Source organism: Lepisosteus oculatus, chromosome 5 (genome assembly GCF_040954835.1).
Source record: "Lepisosteus oculatus isolate fLepOcu1 chromosome 5, fLepOcu1.hap2, whole genome shotgun sequence".
Classification (NCBI taxonomy): domain Eukaryota; kingdom Metazoa; phylum Chordata; class Actinopteri; order Semionotiformes; family Lepisosteidae; genus Lepisosteus; species Lepisosteus oculatus.
The window spans coordinates 28,463,186-28,485,214 of NC_090700.1; the positions used below are offsets into that span (position 1 = coordinate 28,463,186).

The 22,029-nt window shown below is 35.3% G+C and overlaps 1 protein-coding gene across 3 annotated transcripts in view; it reads right to left on the bottom strand.

Moving 5' to 3' along the window:
• LOC102697672 (immunoglobulin-like and fibronectin type III domain-containing protein 1) overlaps positions 1-18,563 on the bottom strand; it is a 49,842-nt gene extending 31,279 nt beyond the window's left edge. The window contains exons 1-5 of one of the 3 annotated variants that reach the window (XM_069190245.1): positions 18,407-18,563; positions 9,093-9,159; positions 4,052-4,135; positions 3,024-3,074; positions 1,560-1,682 (exon numbers count right to left, since the gene is read on the bottom strand). In XM_069190245.1, coding sequence (XP_069046346.1) covers positions 1,560-1,682; positions 3,024-3,074; positions 4,052-4,094 — 217 coding nt within the window. In that variant the 5' untranslated portion in view covers positions 4,095-4,135; positions 9,093-9,159; positions 18,407-18,563. The remainder of the gene's footprint in view (positions 1-1,559; positions 1,683-3,023; positions 3,075-4,051; positions 4,136-9,092; positions 9,160-18,406) is intronic. The other 2 variants (XM_069190246.1, XM_069190247.1) reach the window with 2 other exon arrangements.
• Between the last annotated feature and the right edge of the window lie 3,466 nt (positions 18,564-22,029).

Below are 22,029 nucleotides of genomic sequence, written 5' to 3' on the forward strand. Positions count from 1 at the left end.
AGGGAACTGAATAATATTTAATTTTTTCCCCACATTTACCTCAGCATCTAGGGCTCAGTGATCAATGAAAAATCATATGATTGTCCAGGATTAACAAAGGAAATAGAAAGTAATATTCTTTATATACCTATAAAGGATAGAAAGCCCCATGGCATTAGTTTGCAACCTGGTTAAAAACATACTTCACGGATCTCCAGACTGTACTTAGTGTCCAAACTAAAGTCGTGCCTGTTCAACAAAACACCAATGCATCTGTAACAAAAAAACATTTTTTTTCCTGATAATAGCTTTGTGAATATGATACAGGTGAAAGCAATGAGTTTCTTTTTGGGATGCTTTGTATTACCTTTACTGTACTGTCTGTACGTACTGTGGCAGATCGTTCTATGGAAACACTGTAATGACACTGATTGTGCCACCAGAGGTCACAATAATATGGCTTTAAACACTTTTGTAAAATGCTTTTGTCTGTGTGAACAGTTGCACCTGGATTATTTTTCATTGAAAGGTGTGCATTCTCACATGGTTAATGGGTAATTAAGTAATTTTATTTAGTATAAGTGTATCTCAGGGGGGTGCAAGTTAGCAGTATGGACCAGTGCTAGTTATGACTGGAGTTAGTTTAACTGTTTTAGTTGTTCAGGTGATGTGGTCCTGATTTACTAGTTTGTGTAAGTTATAATTTTTACTGATATTTGTTTTTGCTTTGTTAATAGCATTAAAAAATAAAACCAGTAAATTTCCTAGACAGATTCAAGTCATGTTCACAAGAGTCTGTGTGTGAAAGTCCCCTGAGCCATGCACCTAAAAGTGAGGATGTATTATACTAGATCTTTTTTATATCATTTAAGATCCATCTTCTCTCTGTACAGTCTCATGCAATTATATTTAACAATTCTACTAATACCATAAATAAATCCTTCTGATAAAAAGGTGCAACATCTTTAAAATGCAAACTACAGTACTTATGCAGTTTGGAGTTTTCTGTTGCATTTATTTCAGAGCAAACTTGTCTCTGCCCATTGCTTTAATTTTTCTCTGTTGTATGTCTGAATTTTGTTGTCACAAGGATTTAGTTACTTCTGTACAGTACATAGCATATTCTATTACAATGTATTGTACTGAATCCTGACACAATGTGGTGAATTATAGTACCCCTACAGAGCATACAGTATACAGTAAATTACAAATCATTAAGAGGTAAGATCTAACAATAAATGCTTTGCTTTGAGTATGTTATTGATGTGTAAGACTCATTTTGCAATAGAAACATCTAGATTTATAACTATAACTTCAACATCACCTCCAATTAAAAGAAAAACACGAATACCAATAATTTGGAAGATTTATTTTTCAATATCTCAGGAGAGTGCAGAAAAGGGCCCTGGGAAATATTACTTGTAATTGTAGATAATCTGAATCAATCAAAAGCAATATTGTACATACTGTATCTAACAACAATCATATGCATGGAGTACACTGGATGTCAATTATTTGCTAGGTCCTCTTGTTTCAAACCCAGCCCAAATCCCAGGTTAATCAGACTGATGAATTCTCACCTTCCTGAATCGTTAATGCGATGGGTTTGCGCTCGAAGTCTGGAGTGCTGCATCCATTTGGGATGTCTTCGGTGTACTGTGTTATCATAACCCCTGGAATCTTCGATTTTTTTCTGATACCAGCTGATAGAGTAATAACAAAAAAGAAAGTGTTAGAGTTACCCTATTACCTTTCTAAAGCAGTTATGTAGACCCACACGCTTCTGCCAGTCAGTTTTGTTTTCTTACTCCTTACTCAAACACAGCCAAAGGAGATGCTTTCAGCTGTACATCAGGTAAACTTAATTATAAATGTGCTCAATGTTAGCTTTATGTAAGTCAGCTGTTAATATTAATAATTGCTTACACTTATATAGCGCTTTTTCTGGACACTCCACTCAAAGCACTTTACACCACCACCAATGTGCAGCATCCACCTAGATGATGCGACGGCAGCCATAGTGCGCCAGAATGCTCACCACACATCAGCTATCAGTGGGGAGGAGAGCAGAGTAATGAAACCAATTCACAGAGGGGGATTGTTAGGCCGATGGGGAAATTTGGCCAGGATGCCGGGGTTACACCCCTACTCTTTTTGAGAAAGACCCTGGGATTTTTAATGACCACAGAGAGTCAGGACCTCGGTTTTACGTCTCATCCGAAGGACGGCGCCTGTTTACAGTATAGTGTTCCCGTCACTACACTGGGGCATTAGGACCCACATGAGCTGCAGGGTGAGCGCCCCCTGCTGGCCCCACTAACACCTCCTCCAGCAGCAACCTTAGTTTTTCCCAGGAGGTCTCCCATCCAGGTACTGACCATGCTCACACCTGCTTAGCTTCAGTGGGTTGCCAGTTGTGAGTTGCAGGGTGATATGGCTGCTGGCCTGTTGCTGGGATTTAGTACAGGACTTGATACGTTTTTGTGGGGAATGGGATGGTTGGATTATTGCCAGTATAATATACATTTTTTTTTCCTGTTTCAGGAAATTGTCAATGATTTTTAATTATATACCCCCCAATTTGAAATGATAAATCATGTCTTTACATCTTGGCTCACAGCTATAATCGCTGTGCCCACATGGGGAGAATGGAATGCAGGATTCTGTCCCAGTCATACAGTACATCATGTCTTTCTTTACAGGCTCTGCAGAGACATATAGTACAGAAATTCAGTGCTGATTGGAGAAGAGCTGCATTCTCCACTGACATCACTGCCAGCTTGCAGGTAGCAGGAAGAGTTTTGCTGTTTTGCTGATACTCAAGAGAGCTGGAACTAATTTGGCTGATTAATTTCAATCCTGCCTCTTGCGGCACTGAGCCAATTTCACACTATGGAGCCAGGTGCAAACTTCAATATCTAGAAGTACCAGTTAAGACACTTGGTGTCTCTATATTATTTTTTGAATGAAACAAACACAAAAATGTCAGTACAGAATGTTGTTTGAACAGTCCCGTTCATAAACCTGTGTATTTGACTTCATACCTCTTTTCTTGACAGGGGCATCACTTCCAGTTTTATATGACTGGGCATGATCTGGAGTTGTAGTGGATAAAAGCATGACAAGAGCATGGAAGGAAGCAGGATAGGAAAATGTTAATCAAAGCAAAAGCAGCACAGAGCACAGTGGAATGATGATGAAGGATAGTGTATTGTTACATATGACATGTGAACGGGATATACAAATAAAATGAGAAAAACTGTTAAAAAATATATGGACAGCAAATTAAAAATCTAGAGTTTAAAGTTGAACAAAAGTGACAAATGGATTTAATATAATGTTAGTTGGTATATTCACTAAGGGACTCAATACATGTACTGTATTTAAAATCCTTAAAGGCATTAATACTGTAAATTCAGCTGAGTGGGTTACTTCAGAAGGGGTTGAATCTGGAATAAGTTATCCAGCCATGTGGTTTAAGAAGACACTCAGGTTTCTTTAACCAAACAATTGTATGAGATGGACCAATTAACTACAAACTACTAAATCCGCCATCAAAAGGCTACATGAACTGAAAAGCCTCTTCTCATTTGTAACCTTTCTTTTGAACTCAGTGAATATGCTGTACTAGTATTAAATCAACTATTATTAAAAATGAAATTGATTTTTTCATTCAATATCAATATCTAAATATCCCAATATCCCACCAGTAAAAGTGAAGAAACTTTGCTTCAATTTGTTTAAACACCTGGATTTTTTCCTACTAGAGATTATACATTTTTTGGTTAAATCTATGACTGAATTTTCCAAGTGAGCACACGATGCCAAAGACTGTGAAACAAAGCCTGAAGCTAAAGAGCAGCAAATATGCAATGACTCTTTTTTCACTTTGTTTTTGCACGTACAATTACAACTAAATTGATATAAAAAAATCAACAGCAACTGTGTTTTGTTGATTTGCTACAGTACAGTAGGTGTAAGACATTGTTCTTCTGTGACACAGGAAATAAGATGTTTTCTTTGTTCTTGCTGTAGCTCTGGAAGAGAGGTGGAAGAGAGAAAAACTTCTTACCCTGCCCTGAGGCTGGTCCATTTGTTATTTTTGATGTCTTCATTTCCAAAACCCAAAATGCTCAGGGTGAGTAATTCTCAGGAGCTGTGAGGTGGAAAGACAGAAACACTGGGAAGTGTGCAGCTCATGGGTTTGTTTCAGATAAGTTTACCACCATGTCAGTTTCATGTTTGCACAAAGGTGTATAAATAGGGCTGCAGGCAACTGAAAGGACAGTGACCATCAAAGAAATGTTGCACATTGAATTTCAGCTGTACAACCTTGTAGATTAAACAAAATAGGGAATTTTGATTTCCCTTTCAGGACCTCAAAGGCAGGAACAACCACTGTGTGTAAATGAGCACTAGACAGGCTGATTTTTCAAAAATGCTAATTGAGAACCCTTCTTTATGTGTTCACTTCCTCTATATGTTGTAGCATTGAAAAGGTACTGTTATGAGAACATACACTTTCTTGCTTTAGACAGGTTTTAAGCAGCATGATGAAACATGATGTTGTATTTGATAATAAAACAAACAATTGACAAATAATTGCACTGAAATGAATTGTAAGTGAGCAGAAAATCATGATCCAGTAAACTTGTTTTTGTGGAAACAAGGGCAACTACCTTAAGTAAGAAAAGAAAAGGTACTATAAGAAAAGACTGTTAATTCATGAACGTTAAGCCACAGATCATTTAAATTTAAATAAGATCTAAGATGATAGGTTGGACCCATTGCAATGGCCAACCTGTGGTGATACAGCAAGATAATAAATTACTTTCCTGACTACATACTGTATAGAACTGCAGATGTACAATACACTTTATTAGCTCAAATGTTTTACTGTTAAAGGTCTGTAGGTGTCACTAAAGGCATGCTGTTTGCACTGTTATTTTGAAAGACTAAATTTGTCCAGTTGAAATTGCATGGTGAGAGACTGAGGTAAAAGTGTGGAAAACATTTTCCAATGAGAACAACATTTTCCAATCCACACTTTTCATTCACTAACCATTTCAAGAACCTTTTGTGCAATGCAAACACAGAAGATAATGGCAGGCTTATTTTCACGTTTTGGCATTGCACCAACATGCTGTTCTTTTCTCCAAACTTTTCATGTTTTACATCCTTTGAAATGAATCAGATAAAAATGATAAAATCCATTTAAACAACAAAATATGATTTAACACACACACAAAAAAAACTATGTACTTGTGTCTAAGCACATCACACAACAGAAAAATTTAACCTACTACAGAAAAGAAAAGTTATATATCTGAAAAATAATGTCAGATGTTTGGGGACTACGAAGACAAGAAACAAAATAAGATGCTTTGTGAAAAAACATCTGCCCCATCCACATAAATCTCAAGGACTAATCCTGAAATGGAAGGAAAGTTGAAGTAAACATATTAATTGTAAATGTACAAACCTAAATGTACAGTTTGTGTCACATAACGCATTTTTTCTATCAGTTCATCAGAAATAATGACCAGGACTTCTAGTTCTTCACACCACTCTTGATCGGGTGGGGCACCACTGTATGGCTAAGTTATAAAATACCAACAGGGGTGCTGAAACTAAAGAACAATTTGTCTTCCAAGGCCTTGCACAGTCAACAGCAAATGTCATTAAGCTGTCGGCCTTGCCACCAACCTCTGTATTGAGGTAATAAGTCTGCTGAAGGAATTCAATGTTGACATGTTTTGAGTAAACCCTGGACTTGCTTTGGTCTCTACTAAATTGCAAAGAGGAATTTAACTTACTGTAGGACCTAGAGCTAGAGCTGCACAACAAACATACTGTATATAGATGGCAAAAACAATTTCAGAAAGCAATCCTTTTTAAGAAAGTGGTGAAGAGATTACACACCACTAGACTCCTTTAAGAACATGTTTGTATGTTCCCCCCTCTCAGCTGATGTGATGAAAAGAATGTGCTGAAACTTCAACATGCTGTCCATTTTCAATCTTTTTCAATCATCTCAACAGTTCTCCATTTCCAATCTTCATTTTGATGTCACTGCTGGTGAAACGTATTTTGTTTCCAAATAGTTTGTAAACATGAAATTGACAGTAAGGGGTTGAAATACTCTTATAGAATGATGTGAAACTGCTTTTTATTAGAAACCAGTATTGCTCTGCAATACAGTACGTATTAACTGAGTACCTACAACTACAGCTGCAGAACACACAGATATCGATGGCAAAAACAATAGCAAATGTCATTCCTTTTTAGGAAAGAGGTGAAGAGATTTTTCTTCCCTTACATACTTGTAAAAATAAATCCAGAAATATACTGTATCATTGTCAGTTTTATGTCCCTAGACCTGATCTTAAAAAGATCTAACTTTAACACATTGCTGTTATTGATTGCAGTCGCTTTGTGTAAGAAATGATTTAGTACTTCCCCCAAATAACTATATGTATAGCTGCATATACATTTAGTTGTTTTTTTTATTCTGATGTTTGTGGTTTAAAACTATAAACAAAGAGAACTGGTTACCTTAGCCAAGAGCAAAACACATTTTCGTTGTACCTTTAAGGAAATAGTAACCTACTAAATTTGATTACTTCTTTTCAACAACATTGAATAAAGCATTTTCTGGTCCCTTGTGAGCTATTTATCCCAATCATTAAAGACAAGGCTTGTTTTAGTTTTCTTTCTGTTGTATTAGCTGCTGAGCTCTCAAATGCAGCATTATCAATAGTCTTTACTACATCAAGAAACTATCTCTTCTCCTCCTACTATTACCATTTCTTCCTATATGTGTTTGACCAGAAAAGATCTCTGACTCATTTAGTAATAAAAATATATTAGGGCGTGGAATAATGTTATGTTCTGGAGGGTTAATTTAAAACTGTAAGTAAACACATATATGATATTCTATGAGATCATGAGATATTTAGCAAGTCTGTTGCCAGTGTCAGAAAATGTACCCTGGGCTTTCTATGCCTGTGATAGGTCACATACCTCATAAATTAAAACACACTATAACAAACAGGAGTCAGAACTCAAGGGACAGCTGGTAATGTGGGATTAGCAGACCTTTGATAAGGGAACAGGAAGAATCCTGGCTTCTTCCTTTTGCACACCTACAGCATGCCCTTGGCGAATCTCTAGCGGAAACAAACACTTAAAATCATTACTCAACATTTGCAAATTCTGAGCAAAATCTAAAAGATTTGATGTATAAGGGAAGAAAATGTATTCTAATGTGAACTGAGTAATTTAAATTGTAGTCAGATATTAGAGTACTGTACAGTATGTGAACATTATTACATTTTATGTGGATTTTGAATACTATTAGACCTATATTAATATTAAAATATGTCTGCTTAAATATAATACTACATTTTCTGTGATTTATATTTAAACCTCTGGAAATGTTTATTATAAGCACAGTTTGAATTATAAGGTATTTGACTGTATATTGCAATTTTGAATCATATAGTGTCTGAGTGGCTACCAGTGAAAACAAAACGTATGACAAAGCTGAAGTAGGCTTTAGAGGCTCAGTGTCTATTCAGTTATGGGACTAATATGTAGATAAGACATCTGTTTGCTGGAGTCTTGAAAGTCTGTGTAGAAAACAGCTTTAAATTATACAGTTATTATTTTGTACATTTTTTTAATAATAGAAAGTACATGGGCTATTGTCAAGACTAAAAACTAAGTCAGTCAGAGAGGAGGCAACATATTTGCATATACTTTAAGAAGTGGAAAGAATAGTAATGTTAGAGGCTTGGTCATCTTTTATATAAGACAACCATTGCAGAGTGACCAATGTGTATTAGCAAAAAAACAGAATGATTAAAAATTATTCAAATACATCCAACAGTATCTGTGTACACTCTAGAAAATTTCCATTACTTAGTTTTCAAATCATTAAATTTTTTTTTTTTTTCAGAATAAGTCACGTTTCACATTACCATTGTGGTAGTGGTACATATTTTCTAGACAATATTATGTATATGTGTATATAGTGTAAACAGTAATATGTATTTGATATAAGAACCCTTGAAAACCTGCTGGAGTAATTACTTAATTATTGTTATGCATTTTCATTTTAATGTGAATTAACAATACTGTGTGAGTTTAGAAATCTCATTATAAAAGAACATCACCACTCTGCCCTAACTTATAATCTTCATAAGTAATTTTGGATCTTTCAGTAAGATTTCAAATGTCTGTGTACAAAAATCACAGAGCACTTATTTTTGGAAGACACTGCTTATTCATCTGAACACAAAGCCAGTTTAACAGAACTGTACATCCATTCAGATATACTGTAGGAAAGTCCATTTTTAGTCACTTTTCAGCATTTTCATTTGGCATTATATATCTCATGATTCTAGCTATATTAACATATAATAAATCCTTTCTTGACTAACAGTATAACATACTGTATGTGTTTAGAAATAAAAGAAACAATCAAGCCATGTAGAGAGGAAAGTGTCCCAAATGAGTTGCCTATCAACGTTTTTAACAACTCTCTTCCGTGTAGGGTACTGTGTCAGTGTATGAGCTGCAAAGGAAGAAGTAGAAGTTATTTTAACTCTAAGAAGTAAATATAAAGAAGAAAAATATATTGCTTGGCCTGTGGAGCCTCTTCAGGTTTTTGATACCTTTCTTCACAGCCCTGAAGAAGGTTTCATGGTTGAATCGTGGTCCATTCATCCGTTTTCTAACCTCTTTACTCTTTATCCAGTTCAGGGTTGTGGTGGAGTAGGAGCCTATGTCAACACATTATGAGCCAAAGGCAGGATACTCCCTGGATTGGATGCCAGTCCATTGCAGGATAGACACAGACACAAACACATCACTCAGTAGATTAATCTACCACTGGTAGTACCAGTCTGCCTTTGGGAGGAAACTCAAGCACCCAGAGGAAACATGGAAAGATACCTGAGTAGAACTTTCAAACTCCACATAGATCGCACCAAAATAGAACTCAGGGCCCTAGTGCTGCAAGGCAGCAATCCTAACCACTGCACCGCTGTGCCACCCCATGAAAGATCGTGTTTTTTATATTGCTTTTTATTTTTCAATGTAGAGTTTACCTCAGCTTATTTTTTTGTAATTCACTCTGATGTCTTCTGTGTATCAAGCCTCTCAGCCCTCTCCGTCCTAGAATTAAATAAACACACAACCCTTGATTGCAATCTGTCTCATTCAGAAGTAAGTCTGTGCCTCCAATTCACCTTAATTGTGTCAGACAAGTTATGCAGATTTTGATTTTGGAACATGGTCATGGTTTTTCCAAAGGGCAAAACTATTTATACAGGATGACTTTTCTGTAAGTCTATTTGACACTACTTTACTGCAAAGGAGGTAAGGTTTTTCTAATGGGTAAGGAGCACTTGATGAAATATGATAACACATGGCAGCTGTCATGGGGGCAAACTCACTGCAGTAAAGTCAGTATACTGTACAAGTTTAAAGGTGTTACAGTGAAACAAAAGGGGTAGAATGAGAATTTCCATCAAAGTGAAATAATTATTCCTTTGAGTAAGGAAACAGAAACACAATTTAATTTAGAGACAAATTTTGTTGAAGGTCTGTAACTGTGATGTATTTAAACAAACACAGCTAAATATGGAATAAAACCATTATTTCTTCAGTTCAGTTTTTCAGCAAGCTCATACATCATAAGATACAGGTTGCATTTAAGTAAAACCTGTTTGCAAAACTGTTTGGTGTTTTCATTCATTCTTACAGGTAAAAAGTATTTAGTTGATATGCATCAATTAAAAAATGCTCTTGCCTGCAATTAACTTTTCACTCAAAAATGCTATCATTAGGGCTAGGTGCTGTTATATTTCCTTTTTCAATGTTTTATTTGCGTTATCTTCAATATTGTGGAAAACAAAATATCATGCTCATACCACTATTCCTTGCAGTGGTAAACACAGCCCTTCTGCATGTATTACCATTGCATGTTCTAGATTATCACATTCACTTCATTGCATGTACTGTACTGTACCATCAGCTGCTCGATACCTTCAGCCTATTTGAATTTTCAACCTAGCCAAAACTGTAGTAAGTATACCTATTATACAAGACACTCAGACTCACAGGCCACTCATGGCAGTGTTACAGTATAGCACTTTCAGCTTTGTGTCCTCATTCACTGCAGGCTGCTAAAAGCAATAAGATTGTTTTGACCCCAAAAGAACACTTGTGACTGTAACCAGTACTAATTGTACTCTAAGATACTGAATAGCTATCACATAACAGTCCACAAATCTTTAATTAATTTAGAATGACTTAGTCATTAGCAGTTCATTCATTGGTTATCTCTTGAAGTCAAGGATGATTTTCTTCCACCTACAGTACTTGAAGGTTACTGATAAGACCAATGTGGGATATTCAAAATCACTATCTCAGGAGATATCTGGTCATACTGTATATATGCAATCTGGTCATTGTGAGCCCACTTTGATCTTCTCCCTTTGCTTTTAAATTTTAACATCTCTGGGTTACAAAGTGATGAGCTTCTTCCCAAATATTTTTCCTCTATTAGTCTTGTTAAGGGGCAGAATATCCCATGTCTTGATAGTGATACTTCATTTTTTATTATTTTTGCTAAATCTTGGCAATATTCCTTCTGCCCTCCTCTCAGATGATTGCCTTGGTTAAAATGGGAGAACAGAATATTTTCAGGAGGCTGGATTCGGATTATAGTGACATCGAGATTATATTGACCAACTCAATACTGGGTGATCACAGCTTCAGTCTCTATTACAGTATATCTACATATCTACTATCAGTTGCTCTGCTGTTCAACTGGTTGCCAAAGCTTTGTTTACTCGGTATGGTGAATATAGGAATCCTAATAGATTCATGGTAACTGAAGTATCTTTGGGACTGAAGGTATCACTTTGTCTATACTGGCCCTGTATTATTATACTTTTTGCCCAGGTCTTACTGCATAGATGAAGGCTGGACTTTGGAAACCTAATATTAGTAACATTTACTGAATAACAGCAAAAATAACAACAGCAATAAGAACTAACCATTGTGTATTTTATCACAAAACTAACAGTTAAAACAAGGAACAAGTAATAGGTTTATTCCATGCTGAAAAGAGGAGAAAGAAAACACAATATTTCTTCTTCAGGTGTTTTCTTTCTTCTCTTTTCAACATGGAATAAACCTATTACTTGTTCCTTTGCAACCCACCTGAACTAACTGTTAAAAAATGTCAATTAATACTTTCCATTCAAAGCTGAAAGTTCAATTCATTTTTTTTATCGAGTATAGTTCTTTATTGAATTGCCACACAAATCATTAACCAATAGATGTACATCTAGAGTTTAAAACTAGAAACTCGTAGGCACAGAGGAGGGAAAAACTAAAAAAAAACAAAAGAGAATAATAAATCTATAAGATGCAATGTCCAATGGGTTTTTCTGTTCATTTGGATGACAATCAAGAAATCCAGTGGTTAGTTTATCAAGTGATCAATGAGCTTCTTCAGACTCTTATAAATGGTTATAAAATTGTAGTAGTTGTGGCCCATGTCTAGTCAAACCCAGTTTGTCTAGTCTACCATCTAAATTTTGTAATAATTTATTCCAAGAACACATTATAAAACCTGTATTATCCTAAGTATGTGCATTTTTATAAAATGATTTGAAACTTGAGTCCATCTACCATTTTCTTAACTGCTTCATCTAATTCAGGGTTTAAAGCCAGTCCTGGCAAGCAACAGGCACAAGGCAGAGTATACCAATCCACTGCAAGGCAGACACAAACACACACTCACACCAGGGCAATTTTCCTAGAAGTCAATTAATCTGGCAGTAGCACATGTGAAGAACATGTGGAGAACATACAAACTGCATGCAGATAGCAACCCAGCTCCAGAACTGGACCCAACACCCCAGGTCTGCAAGACAGCAATGATAACCACTCTGCCACTGTGACAGTAACGTGAATCATTTATGATTAAAAGATACAGAAAAATACACTTAACACCACAGTCCTGGCACTCTGCAGACTGCTAATCCACTTCTTGATTTAGTTCCAAAAACTCACAATGTCCCTTCCACCTTTAGTCTCCCAGCATTCAGCTCTCAAATTATTCTAACTCCTCTCATGTGACAGTCAGACCATGCATGTGGGTCACATGTTGATGTGCTTTTTAATGAAGATAGACATCATAATGGTTTTAAAGGAGTACAGGGAGTTAAGAGTGTGAGCTGTGAAAAAATCACAAACCAGGAGCTAACAGATCTCTCCAAGGTTTTTCTTTTATTTTGGCTGCACAGCACCAATTCTAATACTTCAGGTTATGCAAAATATCTTTAATTTTCAAGTTTAAAAAAGAAAATCTAAAAATTGTATATGTGGGAATTTACTGTAATTAATAAATACTTTAGGTATGATGAATGTTCTGTGGTTTCTCTTATTTTGCCCCCAAGTTAATTGCAATTTTTCATGTATTTGCTGCTTGTTACAGTACAGTATGTAGTCCTATTTACTGTATATGTATAGTTGAATATAATACAGTAATTAATTGTTACAAATACATTTCACAAAAGGAAATCATAAATAAACACAAAAGAAATTAAATATAATGCATTTTTAGAGAACAGTACTATTTTATCTTAAGAGCAGGAATGGGAATTAATAATCCTACCTTCATAAGTATAAGATACTTCAAAGTGTATAACATTTTATTATAAAGCAAGGTGCATTGTAAATGCACAATCCACACCATACCACACCATAGGTTAAATTCTTCAAATATCTATAGCAATATAAAGTTACTTGGGGATTTCTTTAGCTTTGTGAAAGAGTTTCCTGTTATAGAAGATAATATTTTCTATGCTAATGATTCATTTGATCTGATGGATGTACTGACAATTTAAGTTAACCTATGTGGCCCTTGATAGGCATTTAGTGTAAAGCACAGCTGAAGACAGGCTAGAATACAGGCAATGGAAACCTTTCCCTGTAGAGTAACACAGCATTTTGCAGAGGCCAACCTGGTGATTCCTCAAACCAGTTCAGATATTTTCTAAATAAGGCAAAAAAGGCACTGTAAGTTAAAGTCACAAGCCCCTGATTCCAATAGAGCAAACGCCGAACTAGCTACAATATCAATTGCTGGGAAATAAGTAATTCATAGTTTATGTATCATCTTTAACAAACCACACCTTTCTACTTAAAGTTTAAAACACAAATTTCTACTTAAAAGAAAATCTAGCACTAGGACAACAAACAAGAGACATGCTCATAAACATGTCCAACAGCATGTAATACTGTAGATTCTTTGCAGCTGCATTGCAATACAGTATTGTAAAATGCTAGTGAATATGAAATATAGATTGTTTCTCAATCACAATTTCTCTGTATACTGTATGTGTATAGTATAATATGAGTGCCAATATTACCAGTCGGTATTCAATTCAGCTCACAAGGGACTGATTGAAAAAATATGAATGCAGTATACTCATTTCCTTTCTGTTTACCGTGACAAAATAAATAGGATTCTTGTCTTTAGACTCTGAGATTTTTTTTGTAGTGATTACTGACCATGAAAGAATTCTGTGGTAAATTGTTGAGAAATGTGCTACATCAAATAAAAACTGGATAGTTTTGTACCCACAGTAGACACTCAGTAACTGACATGCAAGGCAAATAAACATTTTTGACAGATGTTATTAATTTACAAATATTAAAAGATATTATAATACATAACATATATATTAGACTGAACCTCAGTTATGGATGGGGGTATTGCTAATTATTTACATGTAATTATGCTATGAGGTTCAGGATAGAGGGGGTTCTTATGATTTACATGTACAGTACCTTTGCAAATCACAAACAACAGGGAGGTGAACCTCTTTTGTTGATTGAAATTATAATTACTTTGAACTAAAAATACATATTAATGAAATGTTAAGAGATATAACAATTAAGCCTACAAGTTTAAGTGTGATTAATTTTTTAATATATAAATCTTACAGTATGTGTTGAAACTAGAATTTTTTAATGGGCTTCCAATTACCACTGGTGTTAGAAAGAAAAGGCTATAAGTTTTAAACCTATTTATTTTATTTTGAGCAGGGATATTGAAGGTGCTCTGCGTGCACTTTTCTTTTAGTGTAAAGCATTATTCCATTGCTAAAGACATATATTATTACTTAGGAGTTCTTTAATGACAAATAATGCCAAACATATCACAAAACATTATGAAGAAAAGAAGACATACAGTAAATTTTAAACATGGAACAAGACAGATTTATTAAGGTTCTCAAAGAGGTATATCGTACTCATAATGTATCATCATGACAGATGATAAATATAATGGATTTGTTCCTGCCCACACTTTGCTTCAAATTAATTCGTTTTTGAAGTGCATTTTCCTTGTTGAGCAAAATCCTGCATAAGCATGTTTCATAAATATTTGTCTTCATTTTGAAATGTGTAAATGCATTTCTTATTCTCTTTTAAATGCCATTGCTGTTTGTGAAATGCTTGTGACAGGTTCTGCCCACACATATAGCTTGTAAGAAGACTTGTTTTGCTTGGCACAAGCACTAGCTAACTCCACATTAAAGCCGTAAGAAGTTAAATCGGGCCTGTTTTTTACTGACTGGAAGCCATTTTTATCACCCAGGCAGCTGTTAATTGCAGCCACACACAACCCCAGCTGTTGTCGTCTTTATTTGTTGTATCGACACATATTAATGGCAAAGTTATGGATTGATGTTTTAGACAGAAGTGTTGGCATGGCATCTGAACCAAATGAATGTACCTGGAATTCTGAACACTACTCACTGGTCTTAATGTTGTAACCCTGTGTACAACATTAAATGAATTTGTAATTAATTTTCAAGCATTGTTTACTAATTAAATTTAGCAATACTTCTGTGTCAGGGCATCAATCAATTGATCTTATATCTACCTATATGCTATAGGTAGCTTGCAAATCAAAATCTAAAAAGGCAGCCTTAATCTTTCACGAATCCAAGGTTTTTCAAAAGGTTTCAATCTATGAAAAAAGATTGACCAGTCAGTATACAAAAAGATGAATGGAATAAAATCTAATAGAATGTCAATACTGTAGTATTATAAGTATTATAAGAGGAAGAAATCAAGCTCCTAGGTAAAACCAATTTCCATCAAAGCGTTTAGCAAAGCATGAAAATAAACTTTTTCATTGGAAAATTGCTTTCTGCATTTAAATCCATATTGTTTTACGACTTTTCAGGAATCTGCTTGGCCTGCATCTACAGTATGTGGTTGCAAAGATACCTTAATGATTCTGAGGTCTACTTAGGAACACTATAAAATGCATTTCTATAGGTAGATGCATGTACAGTAGTGTTTGCTTGCACAACAACAAAGATTAATTCTGAGATGGTACAAAATACCATAGGATGTCTTTATTAATAAGGACGTTTTAGGAAAGGCATCTGCTATACCCTACTCGTAGGTAAACTAGGCAACTGCCTAGGACCCCAGGCCTGTCAGGGGGCTCCCTTAATGGGAAATACATCATTAATCTGTACCTTCATACTGTATATGAGCAAAAAATTCCCTCCAGTGGTTCTTTGCTGTTACTGCTGTTCTAATCTAGGCTGTTAAATACTGTTAGTTGTATAATGTATAATCATTAGTTGTGAATATAAGTGTAGTAGTTTATGTTGTAGTAGTTGATGGTGGGTAGCTGCATCAGCATACGTAGGCTGCAAAGGAACAAGTAATAGGTTTATTCCATGCTGAAAAGAGAAGAAAACACAAGATTTGGCCGTGGAGCCTTCTTCAGGTGTTTATGTTACTGTCAATGTAGCAAATGAGTCTCATCTTAACTGTAAGGTGACAATATGGTTTCAGCTGCTAATACACTTAATGCTGCTACATCGAATGTTATAATGCTGAACATTTAATTTAGGAAAGTAGTAAATGTTGTGACGATCAATTTTATTAATCGTCATTATATCTAACAAGTAATGAAACATTACAAGTGACTTTTTACTTGCATTGCAAATTATGTACAGTACATGTTGTTTAAAGATTTAAAATTGAAATCTTGTACAGTAGTTGCAACTGGTAATTGACATTGTCCTCCTAAAGGATAATATACAATTTCTATATCTTGTTTGTTAGTTATTTATCATGTGTTCTTCAAAGCTAGTTAATTAATACAAGTTTTCTTGTATTAAAGTAAAATAAGGTTGTGTCAGGAGCTAATAATAGTAGTGTACTGTATGTGCAAATCGTGTTCTGGAGTGGCCCCTTTCCAAGATCTTGTCTAGGGCCCCCAAAAGACTAGGGCTTGCCTTCGCTATATCAAAGATTTAAACACCATAATTTTGTTAAGCAAAATCTTCTTAACTTGTTTGACAGTGCATACCAGTAATTACATTGTGTTTTATAAGCTGCATGTAAAACAACTCACAGACATTGAGCACTTTAATAGGGTGATTCGTTCTGATGAAAGGAATGCAGTTTGATTGGGTGGAAATCTGAAATTGCTATCGTTTTATTTATCCCCTTGCATTTCATAAACTTGCTTACCTGCAACTCCCTCTTAATCCAGTTAAGTGAAGCAATTTCTCACTTTTCTACTTGATCTGCTGAGTAGTGGGGCACAGAAGCTGATGTATTGTACAGTACAGTATGTTATCTAAATGGGTACTACACTTCAGTGGTGAATAAAGAGAGTACCCTCTTTTATGTAAAACATTTTTCCTAAATGACCATTCATGGTCCACAATACCAATGTTTCTTCAGGTACTGAGTTCCAGCTTTTACAGGTTTCGGTGTCAAGAGTTCAAGTGACAAAGAAACCAGAGGACTGCAGCTTTCAAAGACTTAGCAAAACCTTAGCCTTGGTCTCAAGATTTGAGTGGAAAGCAACAATTCAAATGCATTTTGTGGTCTTGGGGTGAATACTGTATGGTGTGTTGTTATTCTTGCAACTAAAATGTTAATGTGATAAATTTCTAGAGCTTTTTACATAGGCTTTTTATCAACAATTAAATCTATGTGACACAAGCTACAAAACATTATGTCTTTGTAAAAACTGGTAAACTGGTAAAACTGGTAAAAACTAAAATAATTATATATTATCAGCCTGGAAAAAATAACACATTCCTTATTTTTAGAAAAATCTGAGTGAATTTTACCAAAGCCCCTTCCCCATATGATAGATTTTAAAATATTTTGTGTATAACGATTCCAAAAGCAGAAAAATTAATTCTAATATATTGTGCATCACTAAAATAAACATTTGAAAGTACCCATGAGATTAGCTTAATATGAACATTTTACTTGTTTCACAAAATGAAGATTGCTCTGATCTGTGCTTTCTAATTTTGTCTGTCTTCTCCAAGGAATCTTCTCACTCTCGTGACACTCAGGCTGTACTCAGCAGGCTCTTCCTTCTATAGTTAGCAGTCGTTTTACAACTCAATAGCAATGACATCATGCCACCTCACTAAAGTCACCATCCAGCTCTGGAGGACCACAGCTCTGACATTAAAACTGAGAAACACATCTCCTCAAAATGATACTGTGTGATGTTTCCAGTCACCTCATCAGCTGTGTACATCAATGGGTGTAATACTATTCAGGCATACAAGCATGCTCTATGATAATTTCTATGATAGAATTGTCTGTTTCAGTATACAGTAATCATTTAAATGATTTCCTGAAATCGGTAAAGAGATATAAGAGATATAACACTGTATGCCAGGTCACTTTGCATTTTACACTTTGCTGGTCCAGTGATGTTGCACTTTCACAAACCTAGAAGCATTTTTTTTAAATGTGCTGTAGTATGTTGTTAACATAGTAGTTAACAGTTTACAGCTGAATTTGTCATTTAGTTGTCTTTGATATGAAGTCAAAATTAACATTCAAAGCTTAAAAGGATTTTGTTTTTAATTTAATGATGGCACTAACAAAAAAAAACATCCAGCCAATAATATAGGCAGTAATAGTGCATTATGATAACATTTATAGTGTTTTATATGCTTAGGTTCTGTATACTTACTGTATATAAAAATTGGACAAAACAATTCTTTCATGAATACTTGAAGCACTAGTGAAAAAACTATTAGACTAGCAGTTTTTGCAAACAAACTGAAATAAAAAGACTAGAAATTCACACACAAACATACTGTTCCTTGAAAACTAGTAAGCAAGAAACAAGTACAATAACGTACTTACTGTATATGCATTATAAACAATGTAATAACATATATTGATATGTTGTATGTCAGATAAATATTTATATATTAAATTTGCTATGTATATTGTATATTGCATTGTATATTGCATTACGTATACAGTATGTTACAGACATATACAGTACACTATATGGGAGCAGATAATATGTATATAGCCTTACCTGCCCCCTGTCTTCAGTGCTGTCAGCTCACTTCAGCTCAGCTCCACTACGACCTAGACTTCTGACAGTGTCTGATATTGGTGTGCTGCCTCACTGTTCTACTAGTTAATAAATCCAGTAAGAATATGTGTGGTTCTCCAGCAAACTCCCTCGTGCTTTGACCCAATGAGTGGCGAAGAGAGGTCTGTCTGTTCGTATTTAGGAGAGGTGAGGGGGCTGAGGGGGGTGAGGGGAGGGAGGGTAATTACAAGAGAATGATTCCTGGGTTTTTTAACTTCCAAGAACTCAGAGTGCCCTTTGATGGTCTATCACACTCATGGCTGTTTTTAAAGGTGAACCCCAGGGTTACATTTTTCTTAACCTCAAATACTTTTTTTCTATTGATTAACTGTCTGATGAGCTGGTTTAGCACCAGCTAAATGAATGGTCAATGGCGATTCAAAACCAATTAAAAGTATTAAATTTCGGCAGGTTCTTGTAAATGCCAGCAGCAGGCAGGTTTCTGTCTAGGGTTCTGTTTTATCAGCTGTTTGGAGTGGCAGAGTTGAGTCAGAGATCCAAATATTGTACATATGGGAGTAGTGCAGTCTGAGACGAGCTAGAAGATGAACATACTGTAGCAAGGGGAACACATTCTGTCTTTGAAATGGAATGACATGTAACAAAATGAAAATAGAAATTAATACTAAAATATATACAGTACTTTCCTTTGTGACTGCAAAATCTCCAATGTACTTTTCTTTAAAAAAAAAAAGCAGTTCCAGTCTCCAGGACAAAAAAGCATTTAAAATGTATTAAGTTATTCAAGTGAACAGTAGAGGACAGAGTGGAGGACAGAGATCAAAGTACATTACTTTTACCTGGATTTATCCTCTCTTCCTGCTCAGCAGAAGATGTTTAGGCGCAGCAGAATAACCGTAATCAATTCACTTCTCAAACTACAGACAGTAACCGTAGAAACTGCTGTGTTCTGCAAGACCCTTTTTCAACTTGCAGTTAAACACACCTATCCAAGCTATCAAAAATTAATTTTAAGGTCTTTGTTGCAGTCAGAAATGAAAATAATAATAATAATAATAATAATAATAATAATAATAATAATAATAATAATAATAATAATAATAATAATAATACCTTATATAGTGATTTTCTAGACACTCCACTTAAAGCAAATAACATGTAATGGGGATTCCCCTCCACCACCAATGTGGAGCCCCACCTGAATGATGCAACTGCAGCCATAGTGCGCCAGTTCACTCACTGCACATCATCTATCGATGGGGAGGAGAATGGAGTGATGAAGCCAGTTCATAGATGGGGATTTTTAGAAGGCCATAATTGGTAAAAGCTAATGGGAAATTTGGCCAGGGCACCTGGGTAACACCCCTAGTTTTTTCGAGAAACTCCCTGAGATTTGACCACAGAGAGTCGTGACCTTGATTTTATGTCTCATGTGAAGCACAGCTCCTATTTACAGTATAGTGTCCCCGTTACTATACTGGGGCATTAGGACCCACACAGGCTGCGGGGTGCACGCTCCCTACTGGTCCCACCAACATCTTCCAGCATCAAACTTTTCCCAGGAAAACCTTTTCCCACTTTTTTTCACAGGAGGTCTCTCATTCAGGTTCTGAAGAGGCTCACACCTGCTTCGCTTCGGTGGGTTATCAGTTGTTAGTTGCAGGGTGATAAGGCTGCTGGCCCACTTATACAGTGACCTTCGTATTATTCAGGAGTGACATGATTCCAGAATTAATACGCAGTGAATTTCAAACAAAGATTAAACCATGACAAACAAGGAGTTTTCAAAACAGCACAGGGATAAAGTTGGTCAGGGGATAGAAAGATCCTTAATATTTTGTTGAGCATGGTTCAATGATCAGGCTGTCCCATCAAACTGAGCAGCCAGGCAAGGAGGAAACTGATTAAGGATGCCACAACGACACCAATGGTGACTTTGACAGAGAGTTCAGTCACTAAGATGGTATATCAATATCCAAGTCATTCTACAAAAGGGGGTTGCATGGAAATTTCACATAAACCCAAAATTCCACATGGGTTTTGCAACAAAACTCCAAAGCATGCCATGCAAACATTGCAAAGGGTTTTGTGGTTAAACAATACAAAAAATACTTTATATATATAATTTTGGTCACAATGTAAAGAATTACAAAATCTAACACAGAGCATCACTCAGTCAACACCACTCCTATGGTCAAGTGTTGTGATGGCAGAATTAGAATAATGTTGTAATTTTGCTTCTCATCAGCTGAGACTAGGATGTTTGTCAAGACTGATGGGAACATAGAGTAAAGCACTATTAAATTTACTTCTAACCTAAAACTGAGAAAAAATGCACCTTTCAGCAACAGAATGGCCTAAAGCACATGGCAAACGTTACACTACTGGCTAGTGTAGTGGCTTATGCATGAGAAAGTAAATGTCCTAGAAAGGCTCAGTCCAGGTACTGACCTGAATTCTATTGAGAATTTGAGGAATGAAAAGAATTACTGTCCCTAAGTGATCCCCAAGCAACCCAGCTTGAGCACATCTGAACAGAAAATTGGGCAAACATTGCATCGGTTCTATGTGAAGAGTTGGTAGAGACTTAACCAAAAAGACTAATGGCAGTAATTGAGCCAAAGGTGCTTCCAGCAAATACTGAGTTCAAGGGTTTGAATACTCATGTAAAAAGCATATTTATTTCTTTATCTTTAATTTCTGCTGACATTTTTTGTAACCTACTGTATCGTATCCTTAGAAGTTTTCGGATTGAGCATTTGGAATTTGAATAAAATATTAAAATAAAAAACATGTGATACATCAGTTTGTGTTTTCACAAAATAGTACACCATAGGAAGAATTTGAATGCTTTTGTAAGGAAAAGGAGTTGACATTCACTGACTACTCAAAATTGGAAAACACAAACTTATTAATAGAGATACTAGAACTACAGATAATATTGCACTTTTTTTTCTTTCAGACCCCCACTTTGATAAATCATAAATCATTTTTTTAAATAATATATTTATTCATTTCTTCTACAGGCATATACTGTACTGTTGATTTTATAGGTTTTATGTGTCACAGCACCAGCTAGCAAATTAGCATTTAAAGGAGGAAGGTTGTGGCCCTCACTGACAAGACTAATATTGTGTATATCCCTAGATATAATCTATGCAGAGATAACAGAAAAAAGGAGAGTCTCAGTTTTCACTTTTACTTTAAATATTATATATTTTGTGGATGACTTAGAGATGGTGGCATATCAAAATCTTTGAACAGAAAGGTCTTAGGGAAAGTATACAAAAAACACAGTTGAAGAAAAAAAAACAATGCTCTTTTGTTCTGGAGTGTGAGGAAATAACAAAATAACACAGAAAATGTATTATTAGGAGTCTAACTGCACTTGAGATACATTAATAGATTCTATAAGAATCTAGGCAGATGATTACCTACATATATACATAAGACTCTCTTCAAAACTCTTCCATAAAAAATAAACTATAATATCCTTCTTATAATGATATATAATAAAATATTCCTAAAACACCTCACATCCACTGGCTTATTAGTTGTTTCTCAATTATTTCTCCCTTAAGTGCGGCTGATAACAGAAGCTA